This window comes from Vulpes lagopus, chromosome 6 (genome assembly GCF_018345385.1).
Source record: "Vulpes lagopus strain Blue_001 chromosome 6, ASM1834538v1, whole genome shotgun sequence".
NCBI classification, from domain to species: domain Eukaryota; kingdom Metazoa; phylum Chordata; class Mammalia; order Carnivora; family Canidae; genus Vulpes; species Vulpes lagopus.
This window is the reverse complement of record NC_054829.1, coordinates 85,924,357-85,944,392: the sequence shown is the minus strand read 5'-3', so window position 1 is coordinate 85,944,392 and position 20,036 is coordinate 85,924,357. Positions and strand designations below refer to the sequence as shown.

Here is a 20,036-nt window from a genome sequence, read left to right as displayed (position 1 = left end):
TGTTTTGGCTTCTCATTTTTGAAAAGGAAATAACACTAGCACCTTCCCCATAGGATTGTTATGGGGATTAAATGAGGGATTAAACAAAGTGCTTAGAATAGTGTGTGGCACATATAAGCCACTCAATAACCATTAGTCAAAATTTTTACTATTATAGACATGTTAAATTGAGGCAAAGAGGTAATCTAAACTCAGTCTATGTCAGGCATTTGAGCATCATAAAGCTATATAACGTGGTCATAGTAACTTAAGCTCAAGTTTAAGTTCACTAATTTTTTCTTTAATGATATGCCCTCAAATTTTGAGGATACATTAAAAAAAAGAGATTAAAAAACCCTTCATTTGCTATGAGTATATAAGACACTGTGTGCATTTTAACTTTTTGACTTAATTTTATTTGTTTATTTATCTTCTATTTATTCATTTATTTTAAAGATTGATTTATTTATTCATGAGTGACATAGAAAGGAAGACCGAGACACAGGCAGAGGGAGAAGCAGGCTCCTCGCAGAGTCTGATGCGGGACTCGATTCCGGACCCAGGATCACGCCCTGAGCAAAAGGTAGACGCTCAACCACTGAGCCACCCAGGCGTCCCCTGACTTAATTTTACTTCCAAGAAAAATTTTCCTCTCTTGAAGAATTGCTGTGGGTATTTCTATTAGAAAATAATAATTATACAAAATAGCACTTGGTATCTGACAGTTTTAACCTGCAGTTAAAAATTGCAGTTTCATAGGGCCAACCCACTCTCATACCTTCATTTTTGCCTTGGCTCTCAGGAAAATTAGAACTAAACTTAAGGTAAGACTGAAACATTTTTGGAGGAAAGTTGTACATACACAGCAATTAAATGTTCTTTGTACCATGAAAGTTGTTAGAAAGATTAGATACCATAAGGTAGATAAAGGTATTTTATAATTTAAACTAAAAAATTTGAATCCATTGACTCAAGTCACTACACAAAATTTCTTCCTACAATTTACTTCTTAGACTCCTTTTAAACTATACTTAGTTTTCAAATTCTTTTTTTTTTTTTTTTTAAGATTTTACTTATTTGAGAGAGAGAGAGACAGAGATAGCACGGGAAGGGGCAGAAGGGAGAAGCAGACTCCCCACTGAGCAGAGAATATAACTTGGGCTGAATCCCAGGATCCTGGGATCATGACCTGAGCTGAAGGCAGACGCTTAACTGACTGAGTTACCCAGGCATTTGTTTTTAAAGATTTGAGAGAGAGGGTGAGAGCACACGCATATGCGCGTGTAGGAGGAGGAGCAAAGGGAGGAGAAGAAAATCTCAAGACTTCCTGCTGATTGTGGAGCCCTGTGTGGGCTTGATCCCAGGACTCATGAGATCATGACCTGAGCTGAAACTGAGTTCGATGCTCCACCGACTGAGCCACCCAGGTGTCCCTTCAAATTGCATAACATTTAGGATAAGACTCAGAGATAGTCCTGTTTAGTTCTCATAACATTTAGGATAAGACTCAGAGATAGTCCTGTTTAGTTCTCAAGCATCTCTCTAGCCCCATGTGTCTCCATACTGAGACACTTGTTCCCTGAATCTGTTATCCTCTCACTTGTCTCCCTGTCTGATCACACTATGACCTTGGTCTGGAATGCTTATCCACAACATTCTGTCTGAATTTCCACCTTTTAGCTCAAGATCCAGTTCAAGCATCTGCAGTTAAAATAACTGCCTCAGTTAAAACTGTTTAATCAAGATTATTTCCCACTTGAACTACTATCTTAGGTTTCTAGATGTCCTTATTTATAATTCGTCATTTCTCTAGTATATCATCTAGTTTAAATCACGTGTCTCATCATATCACTATCGTGCTGAAAAAATACAACTCTCCTCTGATTCCAATGTAAGACCTAAAATCCTTAGTATTGAATTGAAGACTCTTTGGTATTATGTCCAAGACTATCTCATAAGGTACAAAAGAAAAGATATGACGGAAATGAGGGGAAAAACATTTTATAAACCTACCATTTTCTTTTAAGGGTACTTGGGATGAAGGATTTCCAGAACTATGCAAAGTCATTCCTGTGGTATAAATTAAATTATTAGACAGTTTATAAAATGGTCAGATACTCTAGTAGTAATTTCTGATAAATTCATAAGAATCAATAAAACATTAAGGCAGCAACTTTTTAAAAATTTACACTCAGAAAAATGTCTTCCCTCAATGGGCTTATTTACTGTTTTTAATGTCTAAATTAAGCATATCAGCTTGTTTTTGCAGAATAAACTTAAACACAAATGTATTGTTTCTGGCAAATGACATCTTGATATATCAAATATGAAATGATGAAATTGAAATGAATTTTAAAAGCATTTGTTCAAATGTTAAAATAAAATTTAACATCCAGTAAGAATGAATAATCTTAATCAAAAAGCAAATGCAGAAAATAAATGTTCTTTCATGAGTGGGTTTTATTCTATCTGTGGTTTCCAATGAAATATTTACTATTCTACATATGTGGATTTTTATGTAGATAAAAGTATTTCTAATGAAAATAGCTTAAAATCTGTAAGAGGTGGGGCTTCTTTAGAAACCTATTTTCTAAAAAATTGAACTAGGGTATTTTTAACACACAGGGTGGTGACCTTTAGGGTGAAATCTTGCCTTTTATCTCCAATTTTTAATCTAATTTTCACCAATTAATTTAAATTGGTGCTAGTATCATCTCTGAAAGCTGTGGAAGCCTACATTAATAAAGTAATATTACTTCCTATAAATATCAACTGTAGAGTTCTCTTTTGACTTCATTTATTCCACAGATCTTCAATCCAACCACAGATTAAAAAGTATTTTTTAACTTTGTGTAATTAGGGTTAAATGTTCAAACTTTGGTGTGAGAGTTAACTTGTATTCCTTGGTAAAACAGCAACAGAAGAGGGTGTCCTTCTTTCTCTTTTGTCTCCCTACATGTTGACTATTCTGAATAGTTGTTTACACCTCTGTGCTTAAATATCTACTCCTAGCAAAGATTCCAGTGCATTTCCTTTTTAAGTCTCATAAAGCAACAGGAAGCCTGAACTATTTATCTTATAAGACAGTACGTGTTTATAAACTTCTATACCTAAATAATTAATATGCCCCAGCTAGCTGGGAGAATTGGAAGACTTATATCAACTGAGAATTTCCACCTACCAACCATAGCACATTTCATAAAATGATCTGGTTTGAGAGATAATTCTATCCATGCTAAGTTGAAAGTACCCTAAATAAACCTTTCTTTAAAAAAATACAGTAGGAGGGGAGCCCAATCCCACAGGTTTGTATGGAAAATCCAAAGGAAGGCTGTCCAAAGCCATGGTACCAGAATGTCTGGGTTCTCTCAATACGACTGCCATGGTTTTTAATTGTGACTGAGAGAAAGTGAAGTCTGTGCCATGAAATAATAACTTGTTAAATCAGTTTTTTATTTGATTTGGTGCATTTTAAGTAGCCTAAAATTTCATATTCATAAGCAATTTTGGCAATTAGGACAAAGAATAGTATCTCAATCAAATATATAGGCCAAATATAGTATCTCAGTAACTAACATTATGTCATTCATTTCACTATGAGCATGAGGTATGGGAGAAAGAAGGTAAGCTTGTTTATGCTGACCTATAACATATGCTTGACCAGGGTCTTCAAAGGATGAGGAGTCTGATTCATGTTTCTTCCTTTCAGGACTTCTATTTAAACTTGCAACAGACTTTGAACTAAAGAGGGGAAAAGGAAGGTAGGAGGGGGATGTATCAATGTAAAAAAATATGGCGAAAGTAATGAAACGTCAAAACAAAAACAAATGTATGAAATGTTGAATTTACAAATACGTAGTTGGGTAGTTATGTTCTTACTTATTAAGTTTTGTGAATCCTGCCCAAGATTCTGTCTCAGATCTTGCCATCTGGTGTAATGGTTTTCCTACCAACTTCGCCATGGTTTGTGGTGGGGATTCCATGTTAACAATGGCATTTTTCCGATGAGGATAAAGAGAGGCCTGACTGAGATCGTGGTATGATTTACTCATCCCTCTAGGCTTTTCCTCCCAGGAAGTTTTGTCACTCTTCTCTTTTGCATTGTTTTGCAATGGCTGGTAAAGCGACAGCTCTGAGCAGGATAGCCTCTTCAGAATCTCAGCGTGAACTGACAGAGGTCGAACGGCAAGTTTGTTCAGGGTGCTGCTGGCCAGACTGCCAGTGCTGATTGCTCGTCCCATATTAAATCCTCTAACGGACTCTGCTTGCAGATTCAGGCTCCTAAACGAGGCTCTCTCTACAAGGAAACAGGATGGCTTTACACGATGGAAACACTGCAGTACCTTTATGAGAAGAGTTATTTCAATAAATAAAACACAGCATGCAGTTTTTAATTGTTTTAATTGCTACCGTAAGTAGTAGCTTTCCAAGGGTGGCAATCCAGGATTTGAAAAAGGAATTTAGAAGGTCCTGGTTTTCAAACCATCTCTCCATCCTTGTAGCTTTCTCACAGCCAGGGCCTGGTAAGCATTTCCTACTTCATCTAATGAACCTTGAGCATTTCATAATGTTTGGGCTTCAGGCTTGCTGACTCCAGATTCCCAATTATGGGATTCAGTTAAAAATGAAAACAACATTTGACATAGAAATTTCAACCCCAGTACTGTCTCTGCTCAAATACCTGCAAGCCAAGGATGAGGAGAGGGAACGATGGAGCCTGGATAGGCCAACTTGAAAAAGAAGCTATGCAGAGGAGAGTTTTGCCCAGAGAAAAAGTTCTTGATCATTATATTTTTTAAAACGCATGCCAGATTGTGATGGTTGTGCAACTCTGTGAATATACTAAAAAACACTGAATTGTATTCTTTCAGTGGGTGAATTGTAGAGCATGGAAATTATGTCTCAATAAAACTATAACCAAAAAGAAAAAAAAATTTTACAGAGAATTATTTTTTTTTGTTATTTCATAACTATGCCAATCTCACCTTCCCACTTGGTTGACTTTTCATGACTTAACTGAGGCACAGGGGCCATGGGAGAATCAAATATTACTTGCCTTCTTTCATTTTTTTGGTTTCTGTTAATAAACGTGATCAAAGAGCTAGAGTTCTCTTTACGCTTAAATTCCTTTCACTCTTAAATACACATCCAAAGTCTTTTAGAGGCTAAATTATAGATACTCTATGACAAGTGCTTGGTTATTCTATTTTGTGAGAGCCAATGTCATGTCAGTATTTGAGCATCTGAGGCTATTAACAAAAGCACTGTATCACAGAATTTTAGCATCAAAATCCTTTCCTGTAAATAAAGTGCCAAGAGCACAATTTCAAATGATTTAGTTCATGCATTAGTAATCCACATTACAAGGTACCCCCAGTTTGGTGCCTTCATGGAAAGTTGCATATTATAGGCAATACAGCTTGATCGCTATGTAAAACAGCTCCAAAAACTTCCTTTTAAAAAGAAAATATCAAATGTTGCTGACTTAGATTTTTATATCCTGCTTCATTTATCTTCTAATTCCTAGGAAGATTAATAATTAATATTTCACCTCAGGCATAAAGAGCTAGGAAAACACTGAATATTTTTTAATATGCATCAGAATGAAGTTTAAATAAACATGTTTCATTGCCAACAGGATAATTCAATGTTCTTTCCCTGAGGTAGAAGTGGACACCAAATTAAAACATGAGAATAAAAATAAGTTATTGGTTTAATCTTTAGCTTAAAATATAGTTTTACTGGTGCAGATAACGCGATTTCTATTTTTTTGCTTTAAGAGTAGACTGTCATCAAAGATGCAAAACTGAGTCTTACACAGATTCAACTACCAGGAAATGCCTTTACACCTAACAGCTTTTTTCACCCTTACGGAAAATTATACCAAACTTTGGTAGAAAAAGGAAGACTGCTTTGAAAACATATCAAAGATTATGCTAGTCAAATCCATTCACAGCCTAGTCCTGCATATATTCATTGGATGGGAGCAAAAACCATCCATTTATCTGGTCTGTCCTTCATCCCTTTCACCTGGAAGGGACTCCAATATGGACTGCTACAATGGGAAAGGATATTAGAATGAGCCTACATCCTAATACTAATGTTTCACATTTGAACTCAAAGTTCTACTAATTCCATATGGAGTCTGCAATCCACAATACTTAATCTCTGCTTGTTATCATTCAGTCCCTTGTACTATTTAGTATTTCCTTATATTATCAACTTAACTGTTATGCTCTTTTGAAGAGAGGGACTTCATTTATTTACTGTTATTCTATAGCACCCAGCATCATATCTTACAAGTAGTTGGTGCTCAATAAATGATTATTAATCTTCATTTCATTCTATGCAAATTAGTTCTTTGAAAACTAATCAAATAGAAATGAAGACATCAGGGTTCCAGCCTTACTTGACCTCTGTGAGGTTTAGGGGAGTCACTATGCTCTGAACCTGTTTTCTCTCCAGTAAAATTTGAGATTTAAAGGCCTCTAGGGTTCTAGCACCAACATTCTATGATGCTAAAGAAGCAATATACATTTGTTAGCCCATCAACCTCCTACAGATACCACCAGTTATTTTCACTTGTCTGGCACAGATAGTTAAGTAGGCAGGTAGTTACTTCTAAGCCATCTTAAACAAAAAATTTCTTTAAAGGCTTAACAAAATCTAGGAAAAGATGTAGATAATACTGTCTTAAAGTGCTTTCACATATGAGTTCAAGGATACAGAACTGTTGTGTTCCTTGGTGCAAACCTTGAGATACATAGGACATTCTGACTTCATGGATGAGGAAGATGGGACTCCAAGAAATCAGTTATCTTCCTAATGGGTCACTATACTACTACTACTTATATTAGTGGTAGTAGTGGTAAAACAATGATGATAATGATAACAATAATGATTTTATTCAATATTTACTCTGTGCAAGGCACCCTTAAGGTGCTTACATGTATGAATTCATTTCATGTTTACAACCTCATGATGTAGGTATTATCATTATGATAATCATTTTACAGATGGGGAACTAAGGAGAGAATTTAAGTGCCTGCCCAAAGTTTCAGGGCTTTTAAATAATAATAATAATAATAATAATAATAATAATAATAATAATAATAATAAAGCAAGGTTTGGACCCCGGCAGTCTGGTTCCATAGTTCATGCTCTTAACTATTAAACTATTTTGTTCTTCAGTCTAAGAAATGTTGAGGATGAAAGGCTGGCTTCATAGTTTTGTCTTCTGATTTTTTTCATTATAGCACATTACACCACATCTGTAATGATGTAACCTCCAATTGTTCAATTTTGGTTTGTTATTGAACAGAGTATCAGTCCAAACAGGAATATTGATAGCTCTAATAAGTTTGATATCTCATTGCACTTTTAAAATATGTAAAAGCATACAGTTTTTTAGCAGAGCAAAGCAGGGAAAGAAAAGGAATAATGAAATTACTTTGCAGCAGTAGTAACCATATTTTGGCATGCCTAAAAATCATTTCTGAAGAAAGACTGCTAAAATGCAGAACTCAAAGATGGTGATTCATCAAGTTTCAGGTAGGTTTCTGGAATCTTCATTTTTAGTAAGCATTACACCCCTACCATCTTGACTTTGAAAAGCTGAGAAACATCTACTCACAGGCTGCCATCACCTCAGTGTGATTCTATGGGGATACATTTTTCGTAAGATTTCAGGATGTGAGAATGTTCAAATACAGAATTCATAGGACTCTGCTATACAAGGTCATCAGTGCTATTCCATTACATTCAAAAATCTAATTCTTCAGAGTATTTCACAGAAGTCTATAAGAATTTATTATGCAGAACCAGATATTGTATAACTTTAATCTCTACATGTGGTCTTATAGAGTAACCTTTAAATATTTCAGTTCTGATGGAGATATTTTGTTCAGAGCTGAATTAGTTTCTTCAGCTGGTTCCTTTTCAAAAGGAACTGAACCTCTCTCCTGACCACTTATAGTGAGTGTAGGGGTTATTCATCTTAGTCTCTGAAGAGGGACACACTTAAATAAAACTAACAGGTGGGAGACCTGCCACTCCTAAACTGTTACAGTATGTGACTTAATTGTCCTGGATGCATACTCCCTCTGCCACCTGCCTTGTGTCTCATGTTTTTTCCCTTACCTAGAAAGCCCTTCCATTTATCTTCAACCTACTTAGTTATTTTTGTCCTTCAAATTCCAGTTCAAGTGCCATCACTGAAGTATTCTAGTTTCTGATCTCCCTCTTTTCTTACGTGTAGATAGTGTAGTTTGTATGATATAATCTGTTACTAAAACCTTCGCCCTCTCATGTGTATTATTGTTTCCTATATGTTGGTCTTACCTCCCCAAATAGTATGTAACGTTCTATGGGTAGAGACTATGACCCAAATATCATATTTACATCAGTGAACCTAATGGTTAGCACAAAATAGACCTTTCAACAGGTACTCCTTGACTGATGTGGGGTGCTGTTTTCAAAATGAACACAAAATTAAAATTTTGGCTTCATTTGTGGCACCTTTATAAAGTTAACTTAGTCATTTAACATCTATATCTTGTAACTTTCATCCTAAACATGGAAATTCTTTTAAGCTTTGTGGCAAAAATGAAGCTCATATCCTGAACATCTGACACAATTTGTTTCTTCTTACCAATATCTTGGGCATCTTGGTTGCTCTGTCTTGCTCTCATCTGCAGCTGGAACTTATGCTGGGAAGAGCAGAGGTGTAGCAGGTACTGGCACACCTTACTGTTGTCTGTCTGGAAGGCATGTTTTATTCCATCTGATGTATTTTGCAATGTGATTTTCTTTTTCTACAATATTAATCAGGGGTGATAATAATTAGGATGTTTTCCTACCACTTTATTACAGGACTAAATTCTGCAAACAATAAATAATAAGTACAGATATTATTTTTATTTCACATTAGGCATGAGTATTCCTTGACTTGCACCTAAAGAATATAGAAAAATAGAACTCTGTTATTATTACAGATTCTGCAAATAAATGAAATTAATGTCATTTATCACTTTCAGAAATTGTAGCCTAAATCAGATAGTATATCTGTTATCAAGGAAAAAATTTCTTTTAATGAGATTATTGATATTTTGAGTTTACTGCAATGTTTACAAACACCAAAACTGTTCGAAAAAGACATTACAAAAATATGTTCTTCATGGATGAGAAAATGAAATTCAACAAAAATTGATTTATTAATATGTAAGAGCTGTGATTCTGCCAAGAAAAATCTTGCTGGCCTGAAGGCTGGGATGGAAATTGTGAAAAGTTAAAAGAATATGTGGAAATAGAGAGGCACCGGATAACATGGCTGCTGGGATGCGAGATAGAACAGTATTTAGAGAAAGAGTGTTTCTTGCATTTAAGTTCAGGGGAAATACCAATTAATATTATCTCTTGTATGTTTCTTGAAAAATAAACATCTCTTACATAAGAGGGCAACCTTTGTAGTGGGGCTTGTAGATGATCTGTAAGTCTGAAAAGACTAGCATTCAGCATGCCAGGGATCTAATGTCTCTAGAGAATTGCTTAAGTCCAATTAGATTTTACTCTAGCTCTTGGCTGCTTCTACTGTGCAAATTATTCCCTGTACTCACAACACTTGTCTTCAAATGCAGAAATAGGCACAGAAAAGTGAAATTTGGTAATGCCCACAAATGACACAGTAATAGAATATTACTCAAACTTCAATCATGCAGTGCCTTCTTAATAACTTCTGGTCTTGTTTATTTATGAATTTTTAAAATGATTTTGCTTACTTATATAAGTTCACTTAAGCTTTGTATCACAGCTATAAATAGAAAACCAGTAGCACTTGCCAAAAATAGAATTCAGCTATTAAAAATAGGTAATCAGGGGCACCTGGTTGGCTCAGTTAAGCATCTGCCTTCAGCTCAGGTCATGATCTCAGGACCCTGGGATGAAGTCTCACATTGAGCTCCTTGCTCAGCAGGGTATCTGCTTCTCCCTCTCTCTTTGCCCCTGCCCCAGCTGCCTGCTTGTGCTCTCTCTTTCTATCTCAAATAAATAAATAAAACCTTTGAAATATATATGTAATCAATTCAATAAAAACAAAATAAGAGTGGCACCTGGGTGGCTCAGTTAAGCATCTGCCTTCAACTCAGGTCATAATACCGGGGTCCTGGGATTGAGCCCTGCATTGGGCTCCCTACTCTAGGTAGAGCCTGCTTCTCTCTTGCCCTCTGCCTACCACTCCCCCTGCTTGTGCTCTCTCTCTCTCTTTCTCAAAAATAAAAATATTTTTTAAAAATGAAAAAAAAACAAAACCAAAATAAGGTTATTAAATTCTAGCTGGATGTGTTACCAGTGAAATCTCTGGGACCCTGTTCTCTCTTTGTTAATAAAAGGAAACCAGCAAGTATTTAAGAGGAGTTAAAGACTCAGTAGCACCAAACTAGGATCTTGATGATCAGTAGTATGCATATTACTGATTCAAATAATTGGGGAATTTTTTTTCCTAACAAACATAACCACTGTCAAGTAATGCCCTACGGTACTGTTTTCCACAGTTGTAAAGCTGTACAGGTTTGAAACAAATTATAAGTATAATTGATTCTAAGTGTTTACTGACAGACTGGACAAGACATGTGCCCAAGGGAATTCAACTGTGAGGGATGAGAAAGGCGAAGGAGGGGGACTTTTTCCATTTCTCCAGAGGCTGGTGGGAAAAAAAAAAAAAAAAAAAAAGAAGGGTTAAAAAGAGCTCTGTGTAGAAGGAACATCAGGATAAACAAGTTCTGTCAAACACAGGAAGTCTGCGTGGGAATGTGGTCTATCCTTTATTACTGGAGATCTTTAAAACTGAGCTAGTCGCAGCCAGTTCTATATATATGGCAGGGCTGGTGTGATAGCTTAGCAAACAAAAGAGAGCTGAATGTTAGACAATTTATTTGATTTGTTGCCTTTTCTAAACTGGTCCAAATTAGATTTGTATTTAATTCATCTAAGGTTTCCTCCAGATACTTGCCCTGCCAGTATTTCCATTGGGGAAGGTAAATGATACCCAGGTAATTTCCTGGTCTTGACAGTCTTGGGAAGATGAGGCTGTCTGGGCTTTCCCAAGAGAACATGTTATCATCTGGTAATCTTAGTGGTACCTCTGGGTTTCACAGGAAACCAACTAACCATCAAATCTAGAACTGATTTCAAAGGTCTTAGGTTGAAAATTAACCAGAGTAAGTTGGGACCCTGACATTGGTATCCTTATAAACAATGTTTTAGTGAGACCATATTTCAACCCAAATATGAATTAGATATGACAGTAGTCCCTGAATACCATCAGGAAAACAAATAAATATCTTAACACATTTTTTAATTCACCTCTGGGGTTTCCCAATTGCATTTCAATGTTCAGACTACTTTCAAAATCAAAATATGCCTTTACAGCTCACCATCTTTCATAAACATGATATTCTAAAACTTTCTCTCTATATGGAGTATATACTAAAACTTAAAACTGCAGAAAGTTCTGGGACATTAAAATTTTTTTATTTTATAAAACCCAATAAATCTCTGGACTGCTAAAATTCAAATATAGTTGCTGTGAGGGGCCCATTATTGAGCTAGACAAAATTTACTAGGGTTAAAATAATTATTTTAAAAAATATATTAGAGGCGTTTCTCCATGTGAGAAGTTAGTATCCTAGAATAAGTTCTGAATTAATAGAAAGTCAACTTGGTTGTAATTTAACTAAAGTTAATTGAGCATGTAACTGGCTAGGAATGTATACTATTCTTTAAAAAAAAAAATCACTTCCTGAGAAAATTAAAACCAAATAAAAGTCTCAATGATACTTCCTACAACTAAGAAGAGTTAAGTAGTAGTAAAATGTACCAGCCTTACTGAATAGAAAGTTTTAAAGTTTACTTAAGGAAAATCGATTAATATATTATAATTGAAATTGACAACACATTTTAAAATATAATGAAAAGGGGTTTAAATGGACATACGGAAAAAGAAATCTTCTTGGTTTCCCTCCATGGAAAGCGAAGGACCAGTGTGCGAACTCCATTGTGAACCTCAAACACAAGGACACCTTTAGAATAGACTCCAAGCAATATACCAGTTTGCGACTTTTTCTCAGGGTGCACTCGATGAAAATGAACTCCATACTCCGTCAGTCTTTGGCAGACCTGTTGGAACAATATCACATCATAGCAATGCACCTTGATAAAAGGTAACATAAAGGTAGAGAAGTTGTACCACTGTAGTTTGATATGGAAAGGATAGTCTTTTCAACAAATGGTGCTGAAACAGATGGATATTCACAGGCAAGAAAATGAATTTTGATCCTTACTTTCTTGTCCGAGTTCACGTAGTTGGTTGAAACAAGAATTAAAATCAAAACTGACTATAAAATCCCAAGCAAATTCTTACCACTACATTAATTTGCTTTCTACCTTTATTAATAAAAATATAACTTAATATTTATGTCCAACAAGTATAAAAATGTAATTATTAAGGGAAAACACAATTACGTAATTGAACATCCTTAAACACCGACTCAATTTAAATAAAACAAACCAGTTTGGTTTTCTTAGTAAAATCCTAGATTAAAGGTGATGTATGTCGGTGAGTGCAACCCCTTCATAGACACTTGTAGGGCTGAGAAACTTGGCTCCCTTCAATATGGAGCAGCAAATGGAAGGCATACTGTTACGTACTAGGTAGCTGAAGCAGGGGAATGTTCTGAAAGTTTCTCTTCTCAACAGAATATACTTGCTATTCTTAATGGAAGTTAACACAATACTATCTTTCTTGATCATAATAAAAGCACCATTTATCTGAGGTCTCAAAGAAAGCTGGTGGCAGAACTGGAACCATAAAACCATTTTTTTTCTGATCCCCTTCCATTATGCGAATTAGTCAGCACTGGTAAAACACCATTTTTAGAGGATGTAATTGAATTTTAAGCCTTTAAAAAAAAACAAAGCAAAATAATTCTAGAATCCATATGAACTCCCCTCTTACAGCTAGTCAGTCAAAAAATTCAGTTGTTACTTCTTTACAATGGATCTTGATACATTTATAATGTATCTAGAGTATGGAACAGAATAAAGCAGAGAATCCATGGGCATACAGGTATGAGTTCAAATCAGTTTTGTCCCACACACCAGCCACTGATGTTGGGATTATTACATTTCCTCCTTGAGCTTCAGTCCTTTCCTTCACAAAATGATTAAAATACAATGGTTTTAGTCCGGTAATGCAATTATTATCAATTAATTAATTATTATCAATTATTGGCGCTTGAGCTTTTAGATACATATGTCCTCCAACATTTGTTGCTTACTTTGAAAAAAATACAAACTTTATCATTTGTAATCTTGCATGCTTACCTTTAAAAATTCTAACTCTGTCTCTTTTTCAGAAGCTCCCACATAGGTATTATGCAATTTTGGTAACTCTTCTTTCACATAGGATAAATCAAGTTTCTCCATCACTCTGGGAGGCAAATAATGCTCCAGTCTAAAATAAGACACACCATGAACCTAGAAAACAGAATGTTTTTTTATAAGCAATACTGTTTGCCCTCTTCCTTCTATCTTAAAAATCCTGCCTCAACCAAGAGGTAGGTAAAACACTTCTATTTAGACCTCTCCCCAAGGAGTGAGTTTTAGAGGAAATGTATCAGTCTTTCATTCAATGAGGTAATGTGACTGAGCTGATTAGCAAACTTAAAGAGAGACAACGAGGGCCAAATGTCACTATGGTTAGTTAATGTTGTGAAGGTTGCTACTCCAGCGGCACTGACTCTTGCCCTTGCTTCCTCTTAGATTCACTTTTTTCAGGAAATTTGGCCTCAAACATCTGTTCACTGTATAGTGAGCTTTGCTAGGGTCTCAGTCCATCACTGCATGGATCCATGTGGAAGGCAGAAGACCCCTTTGATCCAGATCTGGCTGATAGCCCTTGTGCCTAATATCTATTAATTAGGATTGGGAGAAAGAGGGGTAAATGCTAGATATTGTGTAACTATGAAACAGGAAATTTTACACAGAAAAAAAAAAAGAAAGCTATACTGTACGATTTTATATACCAATGTACGTGGGGAACCTGGTCACTTTGAGGTACCAAACTAGCCTCAAAAATCTCCAGATTTGGGGTGCCTGGGTCACACGGTTGAGCATCTGACTCTTTGTTTCACCTCAGGTCATGATGTCAGGGTTGTGGGACCAGAGCCCTGTGTCAGGCTCTGTGCTCAGCACAGAGTCTACTTAAGATTCTCTCTCCCTCTCCCTCTGTCCCTCCTGCTTTGCTCTCTAAAATAAACAAATAAATAAATCTTTAAAAACAACAACAATAACAACTCTAAATCTAAATAGCAAACACATCAACCAGGTTCAGTTTTCACTTATGCTAAGGATAAAAATATCAAGATAAAAGAATTCCTGGAGAAAACACTAAATCCTACCTCTGGTTGATAATCTCCATATTCAGCCTGGAGAGCCAAGGATGCCAGTAATAAAGAAGTCTCATCATCACAGTGCATCCTCTCCTCCAAGATGTCCTTTCGCAGCTGAAGATAATACTGATGACAGGTCAGGGTATGTCTAGAAAAATAAATGCACATGCTAAACATCTAGGCTTAATCTTGAATCCAGGGTGAGTCTTATTATTGGCATATAAACTGAGTTCCCAAGATGGTTTATATTAAGCTTTTAAGGCACAAAAATTTAATAAGCTATGTTGAAAGAAATATTTCTTTTATGATAGAGATGACATTTTCATTGATCAAAATTAAATAATTCAGTACCAGTAAACTAAAGGGTCAAAAGACCAGAAGCCAAAAGAGAAAAATAGAAACTCTTTTGTACTCACTGTATTAGACTAACGTCATCCATGAAAAATTTAATTCGGAAAAACAAAGTAAAATTAACGGTGGCTTTGCTCTTTTTCTTTGGTTCTTCCTTCCATCCCTCTGGGGCCACTTTGGTTAATTTTAAATCAGGATCAACAAAGAAATATTCATTATCTAAAACAGAATGAGAAAACATCCAGATAAAATAAAAATACTTCAATGTTTTCTTCTGATTCCTTTTTTTTTTTTTTTTGTCAGACTTACCCAAAATAGTCTCACACAAGAATAAAACAAGATTGTCAAAAAGTATGGCAAGGAACTCTGAGGCAACTGCAGACAGATGGGGGAAATATGATATGGTTGAGTCTTCTATAGGCTGAGGGCTCTAAGGCAGACAGAATTGGATTAACTCTACCACATTATTTACTATCAGTGACACTGAATACATTCTTTAACTTTTCTAGACATCAATTTTCTTGTCTGTAGAATTAGGGTAGTACTAATTGCTGCCTTACTGTATTATTGTAGGGATCAAATGACCTAATGCATATAAAACATTTGGTAAAGCACATGGCATATGGTACGCATTCAGTAAATATAGCTATTATTTATTATTATTGAGCTTCCAACTGAAAGCTAGGAGGAACAATACTCATTTTATTTTGTAATTCCATCTAATTATTATTGACTCTTTCCAAATAAAAGATTATTCAATAAAATCTAACTTATCCAGAATGTTCAAGAAATCAGATCTACTATAAATAGAAATTCTAATTATTCATGTGAATGGTATTACCTGATTAGTCTAAAATTTTAACTAGTAAAGTGACAGAACATTAGTAGGCACTAATTGAATGTTTATTGGATGACTTGACAAAGTGAATTATAGTTTTTAAGAAATAAGAATTCAATACACTAAATTGAAGGAAACATTTCTTTTGTGACAAAGAAGACATTATCCTGATATTGTAGGGTTTTAGGGTAATTTGATCCTCAGTTGCAATGTACGGTACTCTGTTGTCTAAAGCTAAGTTAAATTTTGAGGTAAACAGGAATTTGAAATATTGAAGAGTAATTTATAAGTATAATAATTTATTATAGTCCATCTTTAAAGCAATAAGAACCTTTGGAAATTCTAATTGTTAAATAGGAGTGATTTCTATAGAAGCTATGTTCTGAGACCACTAGGGATGTAACAAAGTTCATGTAAAGCTTAAAAAATACATAAAATGACTTTTTGAAGTCACAAAGTGAAAACATTTAAAAAAAGACTGTATGCTTTTAGGACAATAGGCTAAAGAAGTTGATGTAGAGATTCAGAAATAGGATCCTGCTATATATTCAAATTCAGATTAGCGGGATACTATTTTCTAGAGTACATAGGTAGGCAATTGATACACATAATGGTTCCTGAAATATAGTAACTAGAATCCACTTTAGTATAGTGACAGCTAAAGAAAAATCTTCATAGTCAGGTATAGAAGATACTAAAAGACACAGCTATTAAAACAATGAACCTAATTAGGAGAAGGGGTTCCTAATTCCTACTTCTCAATGCTGACATGTTCATGGAGTTAACATTTCCCAAAACAAGTTGGGCAATAACAGGTATAGAAGTCAGCTTGTTGCCAAGTTTCCATATTGCACCCTGAGCTTAAAATATCTTGGTACCTTTGAGGGTAGCTAAAGCAAACAAATGATGTTCCACTAAGCCAATGTGGGCCACAACCATATCAAACACATCTTTACAAATAGTTTTGGTATCACAAGTCAGTTCCAGTCTCTGCCCACTCAGAAGCATTATGTTTACTTTTCTTCGGTTATCTTCATTTTTCCCTTTCTTGGCCTACAATTGAAAAAAAATGAATGACACTTATTAAAGTAAACATTATAAGAATTTTAACTGTTTTTTTAAAAAAAGTCATTATTGAAATTATTTTCTAAGAATGACACAAATTGGTTTTATTACTTACAAGGATAGACCGTGGCAAATCCAAAGATATAAATGGTTCAATTGTCATCTTCACAAACTCAGGGCCAAAGAAATTCTGCAAATCACAGAAGTAGAATCAATAGATTTTACCCTTTAATCTAGGTCTTTCCATAAAAGGCAAATAATATAATAATAATAAATTACATGTAAAGCCACAATAGAACTAGGTGATCTGAAACAAATGTAGGAACTCTCAATAGAGAAGTATAGATTTTACAAAGAACAGGAATGGGATATGCCTTGTGCCAAATGTGAACAAAAGTTCTTCCTCAGTTTCATGTTCCACCAGCGATGTCAAATGTAAAGCCTTGCTTCATACTATTTTACAAATTTTTCATTTTGTGGCCTTCAGATAAACTCAAACTCTCAAAAAAAAAAAAAAAAAACAACATAGTAGTCTTAATTACTGAAGTAATACTGAGTTATGAAGCTCATACTAAGGATTTGGTTTAGTACTGCCAAGGCGTGAAGTGATTGAACACAATCTCATTTTGTTTTAGGGAGTGATATTTGTGTCCTAAAATAAATCATAGTTAAAGGAGGTCTACTTTGTAATTACAAAATATACATATCCATTCATAATCATGTTCTTGGAACCCTGTGACACTGTGTCTTTTTTTTTTTTTTTTCTAAATAGTGGCAGCTAGGGATACTATAGGTATTAGTCTTTGGTCCCCATTACTGCCTCAGTGAGAAAATGTTATCTCAGCAGATGAGGGAGACCAGGTGCTGGGGAAAGTGTATCTATGGCTTCTTCTTCTTCTTTTTTAAATTAATTTATTTTTTCATGAGAGACACAGAGAGAGGCAGAGACATAGGCAGAGGGAGAAGCAGGCTCCCTCTGGGGAGCCCGATGCGGAACTGATCCCAGGACCCTGGGATCATGACCTGAGCCAAAGGCAGATGCTCAACCACCGAGCCACCTGGGTGCACCAACAACTGTGGCTTCTTAATCTGCTCTTTCCCTGCACCTTTTGTCTATCCAAAAGTTTCTGCCAAGAGTGGAGAACTGGATGAGGAAATAACTTAAAATAAGTTAGACTCCAGGTGGGAGCAGGATTCAGAATAGACTGAAAGATTATGTCCAAATGTGCAAAAAGTAAAATGAAAGGGCTAATCCTGGGACCAAAGGCAGGTGGTGTGTTATGTGTGTGTATGTATGTGTGTGTGCTCAAGTGCACAAGTGAGAGCATATGCACTAATGTGCATGCATGTGTTTGCACTCATGGAGGCTACTGGAGTCTTATTTTTGTTGATTTCTTCTTTGGTTGCTTGATGTGGGAATTCTATCCAATTAGCCAAGCATGGAACATGTTTGAGATACCATGTAAGTAAAACTTTAACATTAAGGGCTTGTTAATACTTAACAAACCAGTGGGACACATTTTAAATGAGAACAGAAAGAGAGCAGAAGAAATGGTCAGCCATGGGAAATATGGAATCTAATATAAATCAACTAAGGCAACAGTATAAACAAGTCAAAATATGTCCTCACCAAAAGTAACATAAAAAAGTTAGACATTTATGTTTTAGCAAAGAACATTAATTAAATGGTATAATTGTTCCTTCAAATACTAGCACTGTTTTTTAGCACCAAAAACATACTTTTCCTGCTCTTTTCAGAAAAAACATGTGGTCCTTTAATGACCACTAGTTCACATTCTGTGGTCACTGATTAGTATGCCTTTGATAAAGAGATGTTTGTTTTTGAAATAGCCAGAACTGCTTAAAAGGGAACACAGGTTGTTAGTGAGACAGCACGTGAGAGTAGCGTACTGTAAAGGTACAGAATACCACTTAGGAATCTCTAATGAGCCACATTCTGCATTAGCACTTTGAAATTATGATTCAGGAAAAAGGTATGTGCTCTTTATGCTTTATGTGTCCCTTTAATTACTGGAAGCCCACACTATTTTGTGTGATATCCTGCCTTTACCTACTATTATATGACTTTACTTAAAGTCATTTAACAGCATTATTAACAATAGAAGTCAAGTCTTTGAATTTGAGGTTCAATGCAATTTTCACTACCCAATACTGTTTCTTCTTAGAAAACTATGAGGGAAATTTGAATTCTATCAAGTCTAGGGCATACAAATATGCTTTTAAGACAGTTCATTGAAACAAGCAACAGAAACCAAAACAGAATGGGGGTATTACACTCAGTGCAGAACTAAAAAGAAAAAAATTCATCCTAGATTTTATCACTTTTACTACCATTTATTTCATATTTGAAGAATCACTTGTTTTTTTAAAAAATATTTTTAATTTATTTATTCATGAGAAACACAGAGAGACAGAGACAGAGAGAGAGAGTAAGAGACACAGGCAGAGTGAGAAGCAGGCTCCATGCAGGAAGCCTGATGTGGGACTCGATCCTGGGACTCCAGGATCAGGCCCTGGGCTGAAGGCGGTGCTAAACTGCTGAGCCACCTGGGCTGCCCTGATGAATCATTTGTAAAGAAACAATACAAACAAGATATTGCCTCACCTATCAAATTGGTGATGATAAAAAAAGAATGACAATATCCAGACTAGGTAAGAATATGGTGAAACAGGCATGACACAGGAAGCATAAATTTGCACAAATTTTTGGAAGGGTGGGACGCCTGGGTGGCTCAGCCATTGAGTGTCTGCCTCTGGCTCAGGGCCTGATCCTGGGTCCTGGGATCGAGTCCCACATTGGGCTCTCCACAGGGAGCCTGCTTCTCCCTCTGCCTATGTCTCTGCCTCTCTCTCTGTGTCTCTCATGAATGAATAAATAAAATCTTTAAAAAAAAATTTTTTTTGGAAGGGCAATTCGACAATATATATCAAATGTCTTTTTTTTTTAAGATTTTATTTATTAAAAAAAAAAGATTTTATTTATTTATTCATGAGAGACACAGAGCAAGAGAGAGAGAGAGGCAGAGACACACGCAGAGGGAGAAGCAGGCTCCATGCAGGGAGCCTGACACAGGACTCAATCCTGGGTCTCCAGGATCACAACCTCAGCTGAAGGTGGTGCTAAACCACTGAGCCACCCGGGCTGCCCAACAGGATCAAATGTCTTAAAAGGTGCTTGCCTTTGACTTGGCTATTCTACTTTTAGGAAGTTACTTACAAAGAGTTAGCTAAAGGAATGTTCATTAGAGCGTTGCTTGCAATAGCAACAACAACCAATTAGTTGGGGCACTTGGCGGGATGTTAGGCTGTATGTTGGCAAATTGAACTCCAATAAAAAA

At 35.6% G+C, this 20,036-nt stretch overlaps 1 protein-coding gene across 11 annotated transcripts in view; it reads right to left on the bottom strand.

The window, feature by feature from the left end:
- The window catches only part of PTPN13 (protein tyrosine phosphatase non-receptor type 13), a 206,643-nt gene that overhangs the window by 55,861 nt on the left and 130,746 nt on the right, over positions 1-20,036 (bottom strand). For 7 of the 11 annotated variants that reach the window (XM_041760239.1, XM_041760238.1, XM_041760241.1 and 4 more), the window contains 10 exons: positions 16,793-16,867; positions 16,491-16,665; positions 14,840-14,993; positions 14,433-14,571; positions 13,357-13,509; positions 11,968-12,150; positions 8,630-8,792; positions 3,859-4,276; positions 3,623-3,720; positions 1,993-2,049 (listed from right to left, as the gene is read on the bottom strand). In XM_041760239.1, the coding sequence (XP_041616173.1) occupies positions 1,993-2,049; positions 3,623-3,720; positions 3,859-4,276; positions 8,630-8,792; positions 11,968-12,150; positions 13,357-13,509; positions 14,433-14,571; positions 14,840-14,993; positions 16,491-16,665; positions 16,793-16,867 (1,615 nt within the window). The remainder of the gene's footprint in view (positions 1-1,992; positions 2,050-3,622; positions 3,721-3,858; positions 4,277-8,629; positions 8,793-11,967; positions 12,151-13,356; positions 13,510-14,432; positions 14,572-14,839; positions 14,994-16,490; positions 16,666-16,792; positions 16,868-20,036) is intronic. The other 4 variants (XM_041760242.1, XM_041760244.1, XM_041760248.1 and 1 more) reach the window with 2 other exon arrangements.